The sequence below is a fragment of the Populus trichocarpa genome, chromosome 3, assembly GCF_000002775.5.
Source record: "Populus trichocarpa isolate Nisqually-1 chromosome 3, P.trichocarpa_v4.1, whole genome shotgun sequence".
NCBI classification, from domain to species: Eukaryota; Viridiplantae; Streptophyta; class Magnoliopsida; order Malpighiales; family Salicaceae; genus Populus; species Populus trichocarpa.
In genome coordinates, this window is record NC_037287.2 from 17,537,504 (window position 1) to 17,560,462 (window position 22,959).

The 22,959-nt window shown below is 33.0% G+C and overlaps 2 protein-coding genes and 1 long non-coding RNA gene across 10 annotated transcripts; 2 read left to right on the forward strand and 1 right to left on the reverse strand.

Moving 5' to 3' along the window:
• Positions 1–1,730: 1,730 nt before the first annotated feature.
• LOC7481195 (uncharacterized) lies at positions 1,731–3,665 on the forward strand. The gene is made up of 4 exons (XR_002980845.2): positions 1,731–1,949; positions 2,107–2,239; positions 2,327–2,381; positions 3,404–3,665. It is a non-coding gene; the product is annotated as an uncharacterized LOC7481195 (long non-coding RNA).
• An 8,187-nt stretch (positions 3,666–11,852) lies between these two features.
• Positions 11,853–14,130, forward strand: LOC7481196 (leucine-rich repeat protein 1). The gene is made up of 7 exons (XM_006385824.3): positions 11,853–12,001; positions 12,084–12,216; positions 12,827–12,898; positions 13,287–13,430; positions 13,614–13,685; positions 13,768–13,839; positions 13,941–14,130. Exons 1-7 carry the CDS (start codon positions 11,920–11,922, stop codon positions 14,017–14,019), a joined length of 654 nt encoding a protein of 217 aa, XP_006385886.1. The 5' UTR covers positions 11,853–11,919; the 3' UTR covers positions 14,020–14,130.
• Positions 11,900–21,474, reverse strand: LOC7481197 (uncharacterized protein At2g33490). 8 transcript variants are annotated; one of them, XR_002980928.2, is made up of 13 exons: positions 21,132–21,472; positions 20,639–20,711; positions 18,999–19,073; positions 18,202–18,263; positions 18,054–18,122; positions 17,822–17,850; positions 17,438–17,642; positions 17,131–17,361; positions 16,734–16,787; positions 15,159–16,170; positions 14,676–14,770; positions 14,309–14,380; positions 11,900–12,931 (listed from the first exon to the last, which is right to left on the reverse strand). XR_002980928.2 is itself a non-coding variant. In XM_024597449.2 (11 exons), the coding sequence occupies exons 1-11, from the start codon at positions 21,246–21,248 to the stop codon at positions 14,760–14,762; spliced, it is 1,932 nt and encodes a 643-aa protein (XP_024453217.1). In that variant the 5' UTR covers positions 21,249–21,472; the 3' UTR covers positions 14,543–14,759. The 8 variants fall into 8 exon arrangements, 4 of the variants coding, with proteins under 4 accessions (XP_024453217.1, XP_002304659.2, XP_024453218.1 ...); XR_008058757.1 differs by having other exon boundaries at positions 14,309–14,475; XR_008058759.1 differs by lacking the exon at positions 14,309–14,380.
• Between the last annotated feature and the right edge of the window lie 1,485 nt (positions 21,475–22,959).

Here is a 22,959-nt window from a genome sequence, read left to right on the forward strand (position 1 = left end):
GGGAAGAGGCTGAGTTTAACCAACTCCTGGATTCATTCATGATCATAATTCTATCACGATAGTACAATAAAATAGAAGCAAAAGCATATCTAATTAAGGGCTTTGACATGTTCAATTATTTAGACGGTGGAAAACTATGTATTGCTGCTATGTACGTATACCTATATCTTTCGAGGGTTTCTAGTAATGTTCAATTAATAATGATTCATGATCTTATGATTTTTAAGAGATTTGATTACTATGATGATGTGGGCTGTTAAGTATGTTTATTTAATTCTTATTTATGTTTTTTTTTTTTAATTTTTAAGGGAGTAGTGAGGGATGAGTGTTATTTGCTTTTGATTTAATGGTTCTTGGAGACATCACCATGCATGACTATATATTATCATAAAAATCATTTTACATTTATGAGATTGCACTGAATTTGATATGATGTTAATACTACCATTAGTTTTAATTAATGCATGATCATAAAAACATACATGAATATAACATAATTTATACAAACAAGTTATCTGAATCTAATTGACAATAAATGAAGTAAATTAGCCTATAATGTGAATAAAAGGAATAAGTCATGTTATAACATGAGAGCCTATAACAAGATTTGATTCTAATTCTTTTGATTGTTATTTATTTTATTTAAAATAATTTATAAAATTAGATTATTTTTTTAATTTCACCCTCCAACTTTTTCATCTGTTAATTTTGATATCTATTTTTTTAATAAATTTAAAAATATATATTATTTTTCAGCTTATTTTTCATAGCATAGCTAAATATTAGAAAGTATTTTTTAACTTATTTTCTTATTACATTATCAAATAAAAAAATAATTTATTTTTTAGGATAATATATTAAAAAACATTTTCTAATGCTTGTAAGCATATAATGAGCCACCAAGATAATCGCAAGCCCAAGTCAAGGGCCGCATTCATGACAAATATTGTGTCACAAAGGCACCTCTGAACCCAATCTATGGCCCATTAGCACACGAGCCTAGTTTATGTATTTTCATTTGTGTAAGCTTCGAGACTTACGATTATTTTAGGCCTGCGTCTATACCCAGCCCAATATTGTATTGGACGAGGGTTTATGGTATTTGTCCAAGGAGTATGAGCCCTCGGGCCCATAAAAAGTAAAAACGCCGCGGAGGCCTGCTTCAAATTATGGACTGGAGATTGCAGACGATGAATTTTTTTTTTTAAACTCCTTATAAAACGAGGAGTCCTTATGTTTGTTTTTTTTATTTTTTTTCTTTTAAATTAATTTTTTATATATAATTTTAGATCTGTTTATATAAAAAATAAATTTTAAAAAATAAAAAAAATATTATTTTAATATATTTCTAAGTAAAATTATTTAAAAAACAATCACTAAAATAATTTCAAATAATATCCAAACCATCAAAATTTCCTTAATCTACCAAATCATTTATAAGACCTTTGAGTATCATGCTTCTTGTTGTTTTACATGGTAGTTTAATTGTATTTTTAAAAAAAATTATTTTTTTAAATTTAAATTATTATTATTTATATATTTATATTGTATATTAATATTAAAAATAAATTTTAAAAAATCATAAAAATTTTATTTTAATATATTTTCAAATAAAAATCACATAAAAAATTACCCATATTACACTTCAAGATCTGAACTGTTCAAACTTGACTTTTGAATTTTAAAACGACGAGGACTTCCTGGCACTTTCGATAAAGTTAATGGTGAAATTTCTCTGGAACTTCACTGAAGTTGAAATATTGATTCAAACCTAATATTTTAGATTTCTATTCTTTATTGCGTGTAGGGATCGTGGGAAACTGCCAAATTCTATTCTATACATATCAAAATGTTCACATGGAAATTCAACTCCAAAATACTTTGATCTCTCCTGTTCAGATTTCTCTAATCAATCCTGATGGCATCGTCTGTAGAGTGCAACACAGAAGGTATCAGAACTGAAACACACACCTTTTGGTCAAGCCAAAGTCTGGGGCTATAAAGATCTTTCCTAACGATGATATCAAATCCCTGTTAAATTCAATATTTTCTCTTTGGATATGGTAGTCGAATGCTGCTTATGATAGTTAATTTCTTGCTCAACAGGGGATGCTCTTTCTGCTTGGAACGCAAATTTGGCAGATCCAAGCAACTTGCTGCAGAGCTGGGCTCCTACACTAGTCAATCTATGTGCATGGTTTCAAGCTACTTGCAACAGCAATGACAGTGTCGGCAGGGTGTATGTGCCATCTTTCCGAACTTTACTCTTTTTTAGGTCATTGCCATTTACGTTTTGGTAATTTGAAATTGGATTTGATTATTGAAGGGACCTTGCTAATACTCGTCAGTGAGCTTGGACTTGTCACCAATCTTCAGTATGTGTAAGTTAAATACTTTTATTAGCATATCATGTTCATGATAAGAACTAGTTTACTTGACCTGTAGAGTCTAAATTCTTTTCATTCACCGTCGTCTAACATGCACCGAACCAGTTTAGATTTATGATAAGAGGTGAAAAAAGGACACGATGTTATTATTAGACTAATTGATGCTTCCAAGTTCCATCTAACTGAAATTGGTAATTTGAGAAATTCGAGAAGCTTGGCCCTGCACCAGAATCAACTTACTGGAAAAATTCCGGAGTCTCTTGGCCATTTAAAATCTTCGAGGTTTATGTAAGCATACATATACATATCTCTTGAATGGTTGAGGAAACCTAGATCAAATGACAACAAATATTATAGCATGATATGGTTTGTAGGAGGTTGAACTGTAACCACCTGAGTGGAAAAATACCAGCAGCTCATGAGTGAGGGCAACTTGAGGTTCTTGTGACTTCATTCACTTTTTTGTTATTCCACTTCCGAGCCTCCTCAAACGCTAAAAATGCATTGTTGTCAGCAGCCTAAAACTAAAGAAAAGCAGATGTTTTCGTTTCATGTATGAGAGTCACTATGAGGTGCCAATCGGCCATCTCCACGAGCCATTGTTTGCTGTGATTAACTTAGTCTTCTTCTGTTCTTTTCCCCAGAATCAATTAGTCTCGAAAAACGAACAAAGATGGTTATAGTCTGCCTTCACTGTTAGAAATTCGGGAGAGAGGAAGTGGGAGACATCATGGAACGTCTTTCATTTGTTATACCCTTATTAGTATTATGGCTTATTTCTTACAAAATATGTATTTTGAACCTCCAAGAATTATGTTTTATCTCTATAATCTTTCATTTGTTGTTTGATTTTTAAGCTTATCCTAATGTTTTTAAAGTCAGCGCCCCCATCTTTTAACTTATAGTCCACTCCTATTTGTTACTAATTATTTAATTTAATCGTTGTGCTTAGGCATTTGAATATCTACTTAATTCAATTTTTTTCATTTTTTTTCCTTTTTTTTTTGTTCTATTAGCATTTGAAGTTACAGTGATTATACAAGACGCTTGAGCTTCAAGGTAGACTAATTGAACACCGGGGGACAAAATACCAGCATAAATGCCACTGTTCCAAAATAAATTGTGTTTTTCCTTTAGCCTTATTCTGCACCGTAATAAATAAAAACATGTTCTTTCTTAGTGCATGGGCAGGTTTGTTTGTTTTTTTTATGAAAGTTTATCTGTACAATTGGATTTACACCTGAATTTTATGAAAAATAAGTATGCTTATCGATGCTATATTTTATTTTTTTCATAATTTATTTTTACTTTACGGAAGTTTTGCGTGCATGAAACTCCATTTCAGCTTGTTTATTAATTTATTTTTTGGTTACAAGCTTGTTTAATTAATTGAAGATAATGAAATGAGAAACAAAAGTTCGCTGATGAGGAAACCATTTGGGCGAGGCCATTGCCGTGAGCCCGACAGCCCGTGTGCCAATTGAAATGGGCTTAATTATGGTTTCTCCGTCGATAGAAGAGGTTGATTTTTTTTTTTTACTTATAGAATTGAATTTAATTAATTTCAAAGAAAATTCCTAGTTTAAATAAGAGGTTTTAGTAGGCCGGGCTTCATATGATATGGTGATTAGCCGAAGCCCTTCACTGCATGCCCACCTATCCCTCCTATCCTCGTCAACAGGTGAAAGTTGACTGCCGTATAGCCTAGCCGTAGCCTTGTTTATATATATATTATTAAATTAATCAATATTTAACCTAGATATTAAATTTCTTTCATTTTTTTTAAAAACATAATCGTCCCTCATTTTGTTTTCTAGAGTGAAGAATTTTTGATGTGGCCCGCTAGTTTTATTTAGAAATTGTTACATGTAGATGACCTATGAATAAGTTAATAAATTAAATATATACCTAATAATTTCCTAATAAAATGATGACATAAAGACGCTCGATCCTTTAAGATTGGCGCTACAAAAAGAAAGTTTTAGTTAAACTTACCAAGTAATAATGACAAGATTTTTCGTTTCATTTGCAACAAAGAAAATTATTTGGACTTATCATATGAAATTAGAAATAAAAAATTTTAGTTATAAAAGTTTGAATTAAACTTACTAGATATAATAACAAGGTTTCGTGTCTGAGGGTTTGTTTTTACTTGTTGAGATTTATTTTTTTGAATTATATAAATCAAAGGATAGAAATTATGGGCTTGCCTTTAATATTCAGTCTGCAAACATAGCAACCATCACCATATGCCACCATTTTAAAAACTCATTAAAGCATGCATCTATCTATCATATAAGAAATTATACAAATCATAGTTTTTAGACCCGGTCCGGTAGCCAGACCGGTCTAGGACTCTGGTTTTGGATTTTGACCGGATCACCGGGTCGCCCAGATAAAAAAAAATTTAAAATCAAAACGACATTATTTTAGTTTAAAAAATCAACGGGTTGAACCGGGTTTTTGACCGGGTCTTGCCAGGTGACACTGAGTTTTTTCTTTCCTTATTTTTTCTTTAACTTGACCCAGTTCCAGCCCCGGATCGACCTATAAATTTCATAAATTAATAGATTTCATAATAATAGCGTTTTCTCAACAATTAATGACCTATAAATTTCATATTTTCTCTGAAAATTATTCTATAATCATAAAGTGCATATAAAAATAAAATACTCACTTCCATCCATGGTCAAACTTGCGAGGAATAGTCTAATTTTGGTGAATTAACCCAACATGCCCTGTCCTTATATTTTAAGGATTTTCTCCCAGTATCATTAATTACATGTTTAAATTAGCCACTATCTCCCTAAATATATACATAATCTTTAATGGGTCCTTCCATTAAAATTTTTCTTTTGTATAATTTAAAACTGATATATTTTTATGCGTCCCTTGTATATGACTTATTTAAAGATAACTTTCGAGAAAATTATATATCCTTTACCTATTGACACATCCCTCGCTGCATAAAACGATATTAAAAGTTTTCAAAATGATTATTTATTTTTTGGATCAACAAAATGATTATTAATTTAAAAATTGAAATACCTTAACTCAGAAAAATAAAAAAATAAATTATTTATTTAATCAAGGAAAAAATCTCAAATACAAAAGTTTAACAAATGATAGAAATTATGCAGTGTAGAAGTACGAGAATTATGGAGCATTGTAATAAATAAATAAATAAATGGTCAGGAGTTGAAGATATTAATTTGCATATATTAACTAACTGGTTATTTTGGTTGTTGAAGTTATTTAAATTGTTTTCAGGTTGCTGTAAAATGAATTTCAACTATCCAAAATAAAGAAAAAATAGAGAAAACAAATCAATTAGACGACAGGTTATTAAAAAATAAAATATTACTTCATGGATGTACAAGACACGTGTATACAAAGATGAAAGAAAAATCATAGCAAGCGTCGCAAAAATTGATTTAAATATATTTACCTATAAAATCTCTCTTCTATTTCTCTACTCCAAAATAATATAGAATTTATCGGATATATCATATGGTGGTTGCCACCTTTTATTCTGGCTACGCATCGCAGAGGCCGATTGAGTTTGTTGATTTGGACGACCCCAAAACACCAAGAAAAGTAACCATGGATGGATGAACACAACCCTAGGTTAATATGGGTGAAGCTTTAAAAAGATAGTAATTGAATTGAAGTATGGAGGGAAAAAGGAGATGGAAAGAAAGAAAAGCAGCTACAACTTGCTCGCTTTATTGTTGACATGTTGGACTACAAACATAATTCAAACTAAAAAGATCTTTGACCCCCGATTCGTCCTTTATTCAAGCTTGCCATGGTGAATTCAGCTTTTCCATGGGGCCAAGAGTGCATAATTTAATTAATAAATAGTTTGTCAATTCCGGGTTAAATAGAACTCAGCTTTTCCCTTCACTATAGAACTATTGTTCTCTCAAAGGTAGATATGGGTCTGTTTATTACACCTAGGAGGACTCTCTGGTGATTAATTAAATTAATAGCGTCGGGCTTGTGTTTTGTAATGTGCATTGGAGATAAACGAGGGAGAATTGCCTCGAGCAAGGGGTTCCGAGAAAGGGAAAAAAAAAAAAGCAAAAAAAATTACGAATATATTGTCTGAGGTAATTATATAAATAATAAAGCTAACAGGTGATCAAGGGGCATCTGTTGATAAATATTTAATGAGGCTAATTATTGTTGATCGCCAAGGGATAATTATTATATATTAAAACCCCTTTATTAAAATTTAAATTCACTAATATGACCTTTTTTCCATTTCTAAAAGTTTCTCTCTTTTTTTTTAACTTTAATGATAGCATGACCATTATTTTTTTAGGGGTATCAATTTAATTCTCCTCCTTTTATGGATGTTTTAGGAATTTCTTGTACCAGTACAAAAATCAGTACTCTTTTGTTCTTTATTATTATTTTTTCGTTGAGGAAAACTCCTTCGTATTTTTTTTATATTAAATTATAACACCTTCAATAAGAAGGGTGAGAAGGAAAAAAATAATATGAAAAAAGAACATTTGGTACAAAATCGAAGTATGATTTTTTTAGTTATTAGTTATAAATCTAAATATCTCTTGTCAAAGGATAAGAAAGTCCCCAGCGAATCTCGATGATGAGACTCTTTAGTTCTAGGCTTTTTAGAAAACTTTACTAGATTATTTTACGCGTTGAATCAAATTCTTTCTCAGATATTATTAACGTGTTTTTAAGTAAAAATATAAAATTATAAAGAAATTGATTTGATATGATTTAATTATATTCACATGTTTAAAAATAACTTGAACGACCAATAAAAATATGATTTAATTTAAAAATAAAATCAAGACAGCTTCATTTTTTGATATTAAAACAAAAATACATTAAATCGATTCAGATCAACTCGGGTTAACCTGTTAATCTATCTTCTAGGTCACGAGACCCTAATAACCATAACGAAACCAAATAAAAAAATCATTAAACTCAATTCTTAATCAATCTAATGTTGAAATATGAAATTGAAAATAAAATTCAACCAAGAAAATAAGTCGAGTCAACCTGGGTTAACCTGTTAAACCTGGATTATGATATCGAAATAACCTCATAGAATGCAAAATAAATTATGAAGCTCGATTCCTAATCGACTCAATATGAAAATGTGAAATTGAAAAAAAAATCAACTAAAAAAGGACAAAAAAATGAGTCAACCAACTTAGCTCGCGACCTGGGTTTTCTTATAATTGGGTTCGTGATTTTTTATTTGTTTGTGCTATACTAGGTTATCTCAATATCATTAATCAAGTTGCGAGGTTAGCAGATAAATCTGGGTTGCCTTATTTTTTTGTTATTTTTTAATTGATTTTTTATTTATTTTTTATGGGGTTATTTTAGTATTGTGACCATGGTTGCAAGTTTGACAAGTTATCTCGGGTTGACTTAGGTTATTTTTTTGGTACTTATTGTTATTTGATTTTTCTTCTCAAATTCATCATTCAACATTGGATTGATTAGGCATCGAGCTTCATGATTTTTTAATTTGTTCTTCATGGACTTACCCCAGTCTCATAACCTATTGATAAGCTAATCAAGGCTGGCTTAGATTATTTTTTTTCAATTTCATCTTTCAATATTAGATTAGTGGGGAATTGAACTTCATATTTTCTTTTCATGTAGTTATCGCGTTATCATGACTCGTGTTGTTAGCCTGGAAGGTTAAACCGAGTTGAATATGTTTTTTTTTTTTTGTTTTTTTTTTAAATTTTGAATGGTTTATTTCTCCTTCAACATTTTGTTGATTGAGAATTGACTTTCTAAGTTGTTTTGACTTATTTTTTATGAGATTACCGCAGCCTTGTGGATTTAGCAGGTTATCTAAAATTAGTACATGTCAATCTAATATGTTGTTATTTAAGTATTTTAAAAAAATTACATCCAATATATTGTTATCTTAATATTAAAAAATACGTTACCCAATGTGCATTGAATTTTAAATTCATGATAAATATCCTACTAAAAACACGCTGGTAATACCTCAGTATTTGTTTTTACTAAAAAACAATTAATCAAACCTAGTGTTTGTAGCACCTGTTTGGTATTGCGTTTCAAATGATGGTCAAGTAAAATTTGAATTTTTTATTTAAAATTAATTTTTTATGTTTTTAGATTATTTTGATATTAAGATAATAATTTTTTAAGGAGAAAAGTCTTTTCTTATATCTTTCTCCTATTTACAGCCATGGTAAAACTTATTTTTATTAATTTTTTTTTTATTTTAAATTATTTTTTAGTGTTATTGTATTGTTTTTATGTGAAAAATAAATTTTAAAAAATAAAAAATAAAAAATAAAAAATTATTTAAATATATTTTTAAATAAAAAATATTTTTTAATTCACTCTTAAACACCCCTAACCCTAGATTGAAAGTTGTTCTCTAGTGTCTTTTCCACTAACGGTTAAAATCTTCTTTGCGAGTTACTGTACCTTTTGTTTTATATTGGTTTGGCCTTCCGTTTTCTTTTTTACTAATGTCAATTTTTTATTTTTAAAATTACTTTTGCTTTCTTTTTTAAGTTTAAATCACTCTTATATTATACATGTCAGAATAAAAACATGATATGATTTCATATAGTTAATGATTTAATAACAACCAGATTTTCTAATCAAATAACGACAAAAAGATAATTTTAAAAATAAAAAGTTTTCATCGGTATAAAACCAAGAACAGGGAGACGAATAAAATTTGGCCGCTGTATAGATAGATTGTCACGGTTTAGAGGAAAACCCTACCATGCATGTGCAGATCTACCATGAATTAGCAGTGTTTGGGAACACGTTCAACCCGCGTTCTCAAAAAATTTTAATTTTTTTTTTATTAAAATTTAATATGGTTTATATATTTTAGATCGTTTTGATGTGTTGATGTCAAAAATAATTTTTTAAAAATAAAAAAATCATTGACATGTATTTTAGCACGAAAAGTTATTTGAAAAGCACCCGCAACCATTAACAAGAACTTGTTTTGTACGATGGCTGCCTGAATGTTTGTTAAAAATTTAAATTCAAATTTTTTATTTAAAATTAATTTTTTAATATTATTGAATGGTTTGATACTAATGTTAAAAATAAAATTTAAAATTTAAAAAATAAAAAATATAAATTATTTTAATATATTTTAAAATAAAAAATATTTTAAAAAATAAAATAAAATACAACACTATCCAAGTAGAAAGGCACTGGAAAACTAACCACGGACTCCCAAACGAACAATTATGTCAAACTTTAAAAGACGAGTCTCACATGCCACCAACCACACAGTCCCATCTCCTCCTTGCTAGTGGACGTGGTGTCGTGGTCCATTAACCAGCTAGCCGCAACTTCCAAGTGCCTCTCCAACCAAAGAAGCAACACTTTACTTCCGAGGTAATGACCGCGATGGAAATCGAAAAGAATCAATATTTGGAAAGATCATCATCCTCTGAAACTTTTGAAATTTTAATCTTAGCATTGCTCATATAGTTTGAATTCTTGCTTCTTTTAGCATTTTCTCTGACGTTCGAAAGGATAGATAGGTTTCACCTGAGGAGATCGAAGATGGTTAATTGGATATTTAGGCACACCATTGATTGGGTAGACGCAGAGAATGGTAATGAGAGCAAACAAGATCAATGCCCTTTTGTTTTGTCACTCTTTCTTTTGTGATAAAGACGAAGAAAGTTCATTGATTCCATTCACATGGAGTCAATGGTGAATCTAATTCTACCTCAGATTGCACTAAAGACAGTTTGGCGATGAAACCGTAAAATCAGGTATAAAATCATGATTTTTTTTTAAATCAAAGGTTGTGATTAATTAATATATATGTAGACATTATAGCTAAAACACTCTCGTAGGTTTATCTCCGTTTATTGAGTCGAACAGGCACCTCCCATTTTTAAAAGTGAAGTCAGGAGTATTGCTGACATAGTTGAGCTATCTGAAACTTAAGAAAATATTTCAGAGCTATCTGAAACTTTTCTAAATGTAAGGAAGGGGAATTAATTAGGTCCCATATGACCATATCTATCCAAAGACAACTGTACTCGATCGTATGCAAAGACTGTTGGATGAACAAGAATAGAAAAATGTTCGAGAGCCAACGAATCTCCTCTAAATTGGTTGACTTACAATTTGGTTAATTACTAGAACGATGCTTCCTTCGCCATTAGTGAATTGAGAGAGTACTCTACTCCTCTGAAACTGGGCCTTTCAGTGCCGAATCTACAGTATGTATTTAAGTCCTCGAAACGCATTAAATATACGTTATTGAAGCAACTAGAGGGAGGAAAACAGTAAATAAATACATAGGAGGCGTTTGCTCGACCACAACATATATATTTCCAAGTGATATTATTCTCTTATGCTTATGCTCTTCGGACTTGTCCATATCTATATTTTTAACACCTCTTAAGATACGCAGAAAAGGAAGTTCATTAAGAAAATCCATGCTTTAAATATTCCTTTTCATGCTCGGGGAACTTGAAACTTGGAAGTGGGAAATGGACAAGCTTAATGAGTCTCAAATATTCTCTTCTATCTTGTTTTGGCTCTCTTATTCAAAAAAAAGTCTGTTGATTTCGCTCATTCCGACGCTGCATGCACGCAGCACTCTGCAATCTCTATGACTAGCTACTGTCGTTATGATTTGTTCAAAAAAAATATGATTACCAAATACAAATAGCATTGAAAACCTGCTTGGTGCTTGGATTTAATTAAATCTAATTACATAAGTAATTAACAACTACTAATTTTATCAAAAAAAGCAATCACTACTAACTCGATGATAATTAACAGAGAAGTCTTCACTTGCGATTCTCATTATTACATGGCTAGTGAACACTACACATGCGTGTTTGCTTCTTTCGAGTTTCAACCTTACTCTGTGGAACATAAAATAGGAAATTCCTCATGCATCCAAATGCAAGATATTAATAGGTATATAGTTCAATTTGATTGAATTTGCATCTTTTATTTGTTAAAGTATACCCAAAGTGTCATGGTCGGTCAAGTATGAGGACCATACAGTGGTCCTCAGTGAACTGGACTAGTCTTGTTTTACTTGCCAGGTCTCTCTCTGCTGCTACTCTCCTACCTTCCAAGTTCTGACATGGCCAGCAATGGCTGAAAAGGAATAGGAATATAGACACTGCACAGGTGATGAGGACAGAATCGTCCACGTAGTGAATGAGTAAGGGTAGTTTAGAACGTGCAAGGACTCTTGGCAGCATCAAACAGAGCAACTAAACAATTGAAGAGATAGACCCACTTCTTAAGAACTTTGCAGTGGAGAAATTTGTTTTTCTTTATTTATTTTTTCTTAATGCACAGTAACCGAACTCTTTTATGAGCTCTATAAATTCCCCGACAAATGCTGTTTCCCTTGTGCTTCCATTCTTTATACAAACTTACTGAACTCTTTACTCTCCCTCTCTCTTCCTCTTCCCCCCACACCCCCCCCCCCTACCCGTAAAAGTGCCATAAGCATCTTGACTCTTTACCCAGGCCTAAAGTTCCCTAAATGGCAAGCTGTACTGTGTTACATCTTCTCGTTCTTGTTCTTCCATCAATCATTCTAGCACTAACAAATGCAAATTTAGAAGGTACACATAGGTTTTTCTTTCATTTTTCACCAACTGTGAGTATAATTGAACTGTGATTTTAACCTTTTGGTCCATGAACTAGGGGATGCTTTGTACGCTCTGAGGAGAGCAGTGAAGGATCCAGGGCATGTTCTCCAGAGCTGGGACCCAAACTTGGTGGATCCATGTACTTGGTTCCACGTTACCTGCGATGGTGATAATCGGGTTACCCGACTGTAAGCAGCATACGTATATTTACTACTAATCTTCCAGTATCCCTATTTTTTATTTTTTTTCACATTTTATTTGAGCCTTCGTGCATGTTTGCTTTAGTTTTTGTAGTTTGTGTGTTGTCTGGTTGTTAAGGTTTGAAAACTATGACTATATTTTTGCTTCTCAAAACAATTATCTAGACCTTAAATAGTCCAAGACATCTAATTAGGCACTAGAGACAAGCCCCTCATTTCTGAACAAATTTACTAATCTGCATGCGTGCGTGATATCTATTTGTACATGATGATCTCCTGGGTGGACAACTTTTTCAAACATGATGTTCGAAGATCATAGTACTACTATATCCTTAACTCATTTTTGTTTCTTTTTTACAACTCAATCTTTGAAACAGGTTGTGTGACTCTGATGTGCTAGTAATAAAGGAGAAGATAGGGAGAAAAAAAATATGAAAGTCGTTGCTATGTATATTCATGCACATGTAAATTTAAGAGTAGCATAAATTCTGTCATGGAAGAAGTAACTCAACAGAAATAATTATCTGTTAAATTGTCAAGGAAGTCGACAAATTATAGAAGTAATAAATAGTGAGTACTAAAATATTGGCTGTTGCAGAGACCTGGGAAACGCAAAGCTTTCAGGCAGTCTGGTTCCTGAGTTGGGGAAGCTCGTCCGTCTTCAGTATCTGTAAGCACTTCAAACTATCCAGAGAATTTAAACCTGCCATAGGAGCAACACCATTTTTTTCATTTTCTTAAATACATAGATTAACCATCAAAACGTTTGATGTTTAAGTGATTTGAATTCGTTGAAAGAGCACAGCAAATTGGGCTAAAATGTAAGCGAAATCGGGTTTTATCAGTCTATGAACTAACTGGATCTTATCAATCGAGTACGGTCAATAGGGTTCTTTACTAGTAGTTTATCCAGGACTAGATCAAGACAACATTCACCTCACCTACCATCTGGTGGACTTGTGATCAAATGGATACTAGCATTAAATTCGACATGATTTATAGTGTGCTAAGAGTTTAATGCTAACAATACTAATGTTAGGTTTATGTTCCCTATATAGGGAACTGTACATGAATGAACTGGCGGGTCCTATACCAAGGGAACTTGGAAACCTGAAGAGCCTTGTGAGCTTGGATCTATATCACAACAACCTCACTGGGACCATTCCTGCTTCACTTTCTAAGCTTTCCAATCTTAAATTCCTGTAAGCATTCTTTCAGATCTGTGTTAATTTTAATTACCCACACTTTCATTTACAGATGCTTGATCAGAATCAAGTGGATAAAATCATTAATATTGTCAGGTTCGTTTTCACTTTTATGACGACCTAGCTAACGTATTGCTGATGGTCCATCTTTGCCTGGTGTGTCACGTAATTTCCACGCAGGAGACTGAACAGCAACAGACTGACTGGAAGGATACCAAGAGAACTGACCAAATTGGAGAGCCTAAAGATCATGTGAGTCTTCTTTGTGATCTCCAAATCACCTTTTCTTCTACACAATCTTTTGCCCGTCCAACAATCTAACCTCTCTGTGCAGTGACGTGTCAAACAATGATTTATGTGGCACCATACCTGCCTCAGGTTCTTTCTCCAAGTTCACAGAGGAAAGGTAAACAGACTGATTTATTGGAATCAAAAGCTTTCGTTTAATTTCTTTGTTGGAAGTGTCTTTTAATTGTTCTTTCCTTGGTGCTGGTTGTTCGAAAGCAGTTTTGTGAATAACTCAAGACTGGAAGGACCGGAACTGATGGGATTTGTGAGATACGGTGCTGCCGGAAGCTGTAAATGACAGGCCACTAAGAGGCAGTTACCTAATTCCATATATTAACTCATTATATGGCAACGGTTGTGTGCTTGTTTACTCGTATAATTAATTATTAGATGCATCTAGTTAAAGTCACACCAAGAAATCACTTTATTATGAGAAGAATCTCTAGTCTTCCATCAAAAAAAGAGAAAAAACACAGTAGAATCTCCTAGAACCGCAGTTCCTTTTGCGGTTACACAATATAACGATAACATGTAGTCCACTCTTTGATGATATTAACAAGGTGGAGATAAAAAGAGAGGGAACGAACCTCTGCTGTCAGAAATGGAGGTCATTATTTTTTTATCTTTGGCAAGTCGGTGAACATCATGGAACATGATTCCTGTGGGACAGCGAAATCACTCGAGTGAACATGATACATCACGGGAAATGTAGAGAATAATCTATCCGGTTAGCACTCCACTAGACAACTCAACTCTGCTATGCGAAATGGTCCTTAATTAAGGACAAGAAATCAATGAGATTATACAAATGGGGGAAATGCTTAAGGGGAAAATAAATGGAATTTGGCTATTACTTCCAAGGAGAGCAAAAAAAATATAAAAATCAACGGATTAACAAAAATAACAAAGCAAGCCAGAAATCAGTAGACAGGGATTATATTTACAGTTCTCCACCTGTACCAAATGATGCGAGAATCGTGTGAGCTCAAATTTTGGTTGCTGAACTTGAAGCAAAGCTATCACTATAAAAGAATAGAATCAAACTGCACCTGCATTCACCAAATGTGAGATTTAGAAATGATACCACTGTCATTAATGAAAACAAAGCTCGGATGCATGAGTATGTATACATTAAAAAACTAAATTCATTTACATTTGGTGCATGTTCATGTCTATCTAAGCAACTAAAATTATGCATCTCTATAAATTATTTAAATGGAAAATTGCAACTGATGAAAAAACATGCAAGAGTTTCTCAGATGCATACAATTTGTTCTCATTGGGACTTCAGCTAGTATAAGAATGGTTTTATGCGATCCAAAAATGTACCTAGATCAGTCTAACCCCCAGAACTAATAACCCCACTGTGACGGTGATGCGTGAGCATAACTTATCCTAAACTAAATAACCATTCAAATGCTTTGGATTATGAATTACCTCTGATTTGAACTGTCTGATTGACGATCCGGGAACCAGTGGATGATGGCTGGGTGTTAGATAAAGATATTGGGGTTAGAGGAGGTGAGGCAACATTCTCAACAATCCCTGAATTCTGAGCGACCATTACTCTATGTCTGCTAGAGGGTATTGAAAAACTGCGAGGGACAACTTGAGAAGGTGTAGGCAGTTGAGATTCTACATTTGATGCTGACGTTTTGCTTGTACCAGGAAGCATGTGGCCTTTGGGCAACAGTGGAGCTGAATGACCAACCAAACCTCCAGCCCCCGGAGACTTGGAGGTTGAACTGACTGGGGGTCTGGGAAGCTCATGTAGCTCGCTGATTTTGGGTGAGGACACAAATGGAGGGGAAGAACTAGGAGATACTTTTGGTGAAATTCTTGGAGACACTTTCGGAGGTGATGAAAATAATTGGGCCGTTGGATTTCGCAAAAGGGGTCCAGAGAACAATTGTGGATGTTCTGCGGAGACTGCCTTGGTAGACCATGGCTGGGATGAAATAGGACCAGAAAAGGCATATCTTTTGATTTTCTTAGATTCAGCGCCAGCTGGTGGCTCAAGCCTTGAAAAAAAGAGTCCATCAGCTAGAGGAGGAGGTAATCGGGTGGATGCCGTGTTGTTGTTGCTCTCCTTGAGTACTGACTGCGAATTTATAGCAGGGGGCTTGCTAGACATTTCAACTCCTAGTAACTTATCATTTTTTTTATGGCCAATAGGGGATGAGTGCCACAAATTCAGAGGACGTCCACTCAAACTTGTCTTTAATGTTTGAGAAACCGGGCTACCAGGTCCTGTAGAATTTGAACTCTTTGGGTCTGCTGGAGTAGGCAACACATAAGTGTTGAACTTTCGGGTGGATGATGGCATCAGTTGTTTTGTTTTTCCAGCTGGATTAGATTTCACTTGAGCAAAAAGTGGAGCTGATTGGGTGCCTGCACTAAGTTCTCCCTTAATAGGAAACGATGTCCTGTAACTTGTATCTGGATTTTCCTGCAAGCAGTCCAAAGAGAAGTATAAAACTCACCATCAGTCAAAGATCTGATGTCCTGGTTTTGCATTATAGAAATAGATTACAGCAAACATTCATGTTAGCGCTGAAATAGAGCAAGATATACGGTGCTCTATGAGTAGAAAGGGTGAAAGTCTGTATGTATCTGTCAACACATCCAACCCAACTCAATTACTCAAATGGGAGATCTATAAATACACGTTCAAGTGGATATCCAAAAGGAATAAATAATATTATCTAATAGCAGGAAACACTAAGAGCAGATATGGCATGTATTGTGTTCCATTACGTTACTTATCATTGAGATTATCCATGCTAAGGCTTTCATACTGATTTTGCCAGGTTATTAGTTCAAGCACACAAATCATTTTTAAGAAAAAAAGTTCAAGCGTGCAAGGATGGTGAAATATGATAGTAGTTCTTAGATTTAGAAAGCCTGGCCAGGCAGATTAGATCACTCATTAACAGGCCTACAATTGCATTACACAGATATGAAATCAGCATGATCACTCAGAACACCCAAGTCCATAATATGAAGGTTTACCTTTGCCATTTCCAATGTCACAACTTGGGGAAATGTAATGTCCTCTAAATCCAACTGCACAAATTGTTATACAGCAAGTTGAAGTTAAAATGGAATAGAAATTCAGTTGAAGGATGCATTGATTGAAAAAATGGAAATCATGACGAGTGACTATAAAAGATCGTCTTGAATTGTTTATCCTGTGGAATACGTTTCAACATGAACAGGTAACACAGAAAGGTCAATCCTATAATTCAGAATTCATGCACTAGAAACCACAAGTGAAACGTGCAAATTTCCTCCTTTAAAAGGCAATGCTATTCATAAAATCCTAAAACACAATGCATTATAGTTGCTGTTCTGAAAAGAAATGGTAAGCTGATTGGCTCCACTGATGACAAGTGCATTGAAGTCTTACCTCCATTGACTTTATTGATTTGGAAACTTCTTGCTCCTGGTCATTTTGTCCATAGTCAAAGCTCAATTCTCCATCATCAATGGCATCATCATAATCTTCATCATCATCATAATCCCTCCCATCATCATCAAGGCCACTAAAGTGGTAATCTATATGCTGCTGTTCTGAGACCAATTTGACATGCGGCTCAACAGCTTCAAGAGATTGAAGAGCCTTCTTAAAGAAGCAGAGCTGCTTTCAAGAAAGAAACAGAATTAACTATTAAACCAACAGGTTTAAAAACAAAATTGTTTGAAGAAAAAGAAACCTGAGCAGCATGGTGCCGAGCCGCCTGTGTAAGAAGACTGCGAGATTGTCCTTCCTTCAGGGATTTAAGACGAAAAACAAACAAAGTGGCCTCCTCATCATATTCATCATGAGCTGCTTGTATTTGCTGCATAGAAAAACACTCTCCCTTTCCATTTCTTCCACTCACTCTTTCTCTCTGTCTCGCCATGTGAGCATATACATCTCTGTAAACCAAGTAACACGGGGAGAAGAAATTTATATCAAATTTCAGGGCTTTCATTTTATTTTTTTTATTTGTTTCTGATCTTTCCTTCCTTCCTTCTTTAGTTTTTCTTTCTTTCTTTTTTTGAGTGTGTGGGTGCAGGTGCAAGTTTAGAAAGGTGCTTGAAATAGTACCACAAACCTTTTCTCATCACACTGCTGCTTCATCTCCTGTATGAATGAAAAAAGTCTTCAGCGACTGCTCCTTCAGTAAAATGCTTTAACTACCATATACAAGATAATAGAAAAAATAATAAAATAAATGTTTAAGTGTGAGCACTGATTTCAATCATTAAGAAATTAAGCATTTTCCAAAGATAATTTAACATGAAAAGTTATAGATAGTCCAGGTTAATGAAAGCTTGTAAGCTGACCTCAACTATTTGAAGTTCATTCAGAAGAGACTCTGACGGGCTTATGATTGTCTGATTTATGTGAGAACGCTGAAAATATCAAACTAAAAATCAGTACCACAACAAAGCCAGGACTCTTAGTAATTTTTATTACAAAACAACAACTCACATAGCAGTCAACAAGTTTCTGGAGTTCAAATTGCACTTTTCCCAGCATCAGCAAGACCCTGCCTGCAAAGAAAACAGAGCCAACTTCAGCTTCACTTCCTGTCACCTTCTAGGAATGCAACTATATGTAATTGAATATGCACTCAAAAGGAACAAATTCATTGAATTAAAGACCAATTATTATCATTGCATTAAAGTTTGTCTAAATGTATCACCATAATCTTTTTGAAAATTGAAACTTGAAATGGTATCTTCAGTTAAAACTGATGAAAAAACAGGTTAGATTGTTGATTCTGTAACAAATGCAAAAGTAAATTCTCTAGCAACTTAAAGAAGAGAAAGCAGAATCAATTTGAACATTACTTAAATAAAACAAATATGTTAATAAAAACACAGTTTCCAAAGTACAGGCTCATGAAAACAACTCTAGTTAGGACCCTGGATCTGTAGCATGTATCAAGACAGTAAAATATTGACTGTGAGTTAAGTATTTCTCAGTCAAATGTGATTTTCTGAAGTAAGAATTAGTAGAAAAGGATTAGGATGGTTTAGCTTTATATCTTCATTGCAAATTTCAATAAATCTATACAAAAGAAATGCAACTCAGATGTTACAACAAACACTGAAAAGAAGTCCTAGTCCCCACTAACAATTTTCTTTTAACTTTTAACACCAATATCATGATGAACAAACCTGTCCACCATGAAGTTATTAAGATCCTTAGTAAATTAAGTCACCTACTATCTATTCAAATTATCTACTGAACAAGACGAGTAAAGAAAGTATTCATTAACTTACCACTTTCTTCATCATCATTCAATGCAGTTTTCGCAAGAAGGCAAGCACCCATTTCACGCAGTGATTCTGAGAATTCTGAGGAAAGATAGAAGTGAGAACATTCTAGAATCACACACCAAAACAGGATCCTTCAAAACATGCAAGTGCTCTAAATCAACACATAAAACACTGTGATGTTCACTAATGAACTCATTTTAAATCCTCACTCAGTAAATCCTCACAATCTATAAACCAAAAGGCCAACAGCAAGCTAAAATGCTGGAAAGTGCCACATGTGCATAACTTAGCAGTAGCCAGTCATGGTTTCATCTGGTGGGAATCTATCGCAACTTAAGCTTCCAAAACAGGTTTTAATCTTAGGGATGACTTTCTTTTGGATAATATTTTGAGTCACAACATCCCCCAGGTATCACATAACAGTCACGGTTTATTTAAGAAACTTGTTAAGCAATCAACATAATTTTTAATAATTTTAAAAAATGGTCATTGTAGTAAATACATTTAGTAATTAATATCACAAAAAAAAAAAAGCAATATAAGATGCTACATAATCTTGTTGATTCTTAATTTGTACAAATAATTTGCAAAATCAAATGTGGAAGAGAGTTGAGGTATTTGGATTAGATCTTAAAATGATCGCTAGGATGTTTAGTTTAGATGCAGAATCTGAAGAGTGAAGATTGATATTGGTGAAATTATTGAACAAAATTAAAAGTGAATGTGAAGAGTTGTTGGAGACTATCAATGACAAAACAAAAAACAAATTGGCTGCAAAACCGAGGTTTTCTGTAGCATAACAGCCAGAATATGCATGATAGCTCTTGTGGTTATGTAATAGGCTGTGGTGGTGTGAAATGAAAAAATGCCGCAGAAGTGGTTTGTAATGATAAAGGCTGCCTGATTTCCGTTATGTTATGTATCACCAGTGTTATGCAAAAATTTAGTTCTTGCCCATTTGTTATGTACACCAAGTTTGTTCATGAAATTGGGTACTCCACAGACCTCCAACTCACTCATTGCAGAGCAATCATCATGCTCAAAACATGATTCATGTGATCTAAATAACTCCATACCCAGTGCCAGCAAAACAAAGCTAATAAGATATTTTAATCGCAACTACTAAGCCTTTCCTTTCTAAATGTTTTGTTCTGTGAACCATAATAATTAGCTTTTGCAATGTTGCCATTGGATGTTAGTTGATGACTGGGAGCTGAGACTTCTTCAAATTTATAGCATAACATTGCCTTAAAAAACTTCAAGCTTCATTTCTTAAGGGACGATATGGCTGCCACTTCGTTCTAATTGAACCACCAACTATCAATAAAGGACTTCCACCAAAACATTATCATTATTAGTTTCACACTTCAAGTTCCCCCTCCCAGAAAAAGAAAAAAAAATTAGTAAATGAATGCGAGTTTTACGCTTCATTTATTTAAGCAAAAGACAATTTGTTGAGGGGAAATGAGAATGGCACTAGTGGACTAACAATCAAATGATAGTGTTAGTAAAACTGTAAATACCCAGGCCGATACAAGAATATCAAACTCGATGCCCCTTCTTATGAATTGACGGTGGTATCCATGGAAAAAGAATACAAGGAATTCAAGTAAAATACAGCACGAGAAAAAAACGAGGAGTACCAAAGGCACAATTGGCGGTTCCAGCGGCAGCAGAAAGTAAGCTATCATAGCAATCTTTCATATCTTTCATGTCCTGAAAATAATAAAAAGCAACCAAATTTTATAAGAAACAGAAACAGAATCCCAAGAGATCAAAAGCACAGAAAAAAGTAGCAAACATTCGATCATTAATATAGCTTAAAATAATGGTTTATTAAAGTAATTATACATAATCTATTCACTAACCAAACCAATCATTTCATTGTTTATGCTTTCCCTTTATTACAATTATTACTACTATTATTATTTTTATCCAAACAAACTCAAAAGACTCTGATCAGATCAGATTAAGCTTAAAATCCTCAATTATCTATTCAACAACAACAACAACAAAAAGTTGCAATTGACCGACACAAAATGAAAATTATTTAAGTAAGAAGAAGCAGCAGTCGTGTTTGGTTGCTGCGAAATCAAGGCAAAGCAAGAACGAGGGAGGGAGAGGAGTGAAGAGTACCTGAGAGGCTTTAGCAAGCTCATGTGATTGAGAGAAGGAGGGAAGATCCCTTGGGTTTTTATGTACTACTTGTTTGTGAAGTGAAGCAAATCCTCTCAATTTCCTAAATGATTTCATCTCCTTGCCTTTGATGAGGAGGGAGGGAGGGAGGGTAGGAATTGAATTCGTTTCTCTTGCTGGTGTTAAAATCCAAAAAAAATCAAAATTGAAGAGCTTTTCTTTAGTCTACAACGTAATTAATGAATGGGAAGGAGGAAGTGGGAATGAATAATATTCCCTCTTTTTTTTTTTTTTATGGAATATATACAGAAAGGAAGAGAAGAAAGATCAAAGCAAAGAAATCTCAGTCTCACCAAATGACGACTATTCATTTCATTATTTATTTAAATTAAATCAACAAACGACTTAAAGGGGCAGTAAAAAAATTAAGAATTACTTTAAGACAATTTCTTTTGTTTCTCCTCTTCCTTCGATTGTTTCCTTGTTTTTGGACACTAATAATTAATAATTAATAATTAATAATGATGTATTATTTTTTATTTTTTATTTGAATTTTAAAGTAGTATATTGGTCAAATACGAAACATACTTTCTCATTTTTGGTCCACGGTCAAAACCACACTACTTCTCATTTCTCCCCCTGGACAAATACAATTTTTTTTTCTCTTTATGATGATTAGGTTATAATCTCGGTTTTTCTCCTTCATTTTAATCAATTTTTTTATATATATTTTTTTATTTTTTTCTATTATTTTACTGGTATAAAAAATAAAAATATATTATTTTATTTTTTAAAAATAAAATTCTTTTAAAAAACAGTTATTACCACTCTTTCAAACACCCCAACTAAAAAAATAAAATCAATTCATCTGTCTCGTTGGTGTTATATAGTTTTGAGATGATCATCAGTACGTAAGCAACACCACCAATGATAAGATTTCACTTCATCAGAGAATTTGTAAGTTTAAGATTTACTTGTTAATATTATTATTTATCGTGTATTTAAGATGCTGATGTTTCAAATAAAATATTAAGATATTTTGCAAGTGACTCTATAGAGGTCAATTCAACCAAGCCCTCCCATAGTTATATCCTATCTCCGTCACTTACTGTGCATGATTCTAGAATGCCACACATATCTTTATTAAGGATATGCTGGACAAGGGATGAGTGGAATTAAATATTAGAAAGGTAATTGTTAATTTTGTTTATTTGGTGTTAAATTATTTTTTTAACAAAATTATATTTACAATTATTTTTTTATGTTTTAGAATAGTTTTAATGTGTTGATATTAAAAATTATTTTTTAAAAATAAAAAATATTATTTTCATGCATTACCGAGTGAAAAACACTTTAAAAAATAACTGCTACTATACTCTTAAACACCCTTTTAATAAGAAAAATATTTTTATCTTTTCTTTTTTCTTCCAACTTATTATAATTAACTCAATTTCCTCTCTTTTAAATCATACTCTCTAGTATACATTGTTAGATATTTATTATTTTATATTTGATTATAAATGATCTCGCTAATACACTTGATTTTAGCCTCCAAGCAATCAATCTTAAAAGTTGACTTTCACATCATTAAATATTACTTTTGTAATTGTTATATATTTCTCAAATAATTCACCCTTCATTCTTTTAATCTTGCACCGCACACCACCTCTAAGGGGAAATGTTATACACTCAATAAACATAAACCAAGAGTCTATATAAAAAAACACCGAGACTTGTGGCCCAGCGGCAGAGACAGGGTTTCTTTGTCTTTGTCACTTGGGTTCGAGCCTCAGCGTGCACGTCTGTCACCCCCGCGGTGTCTTACCTG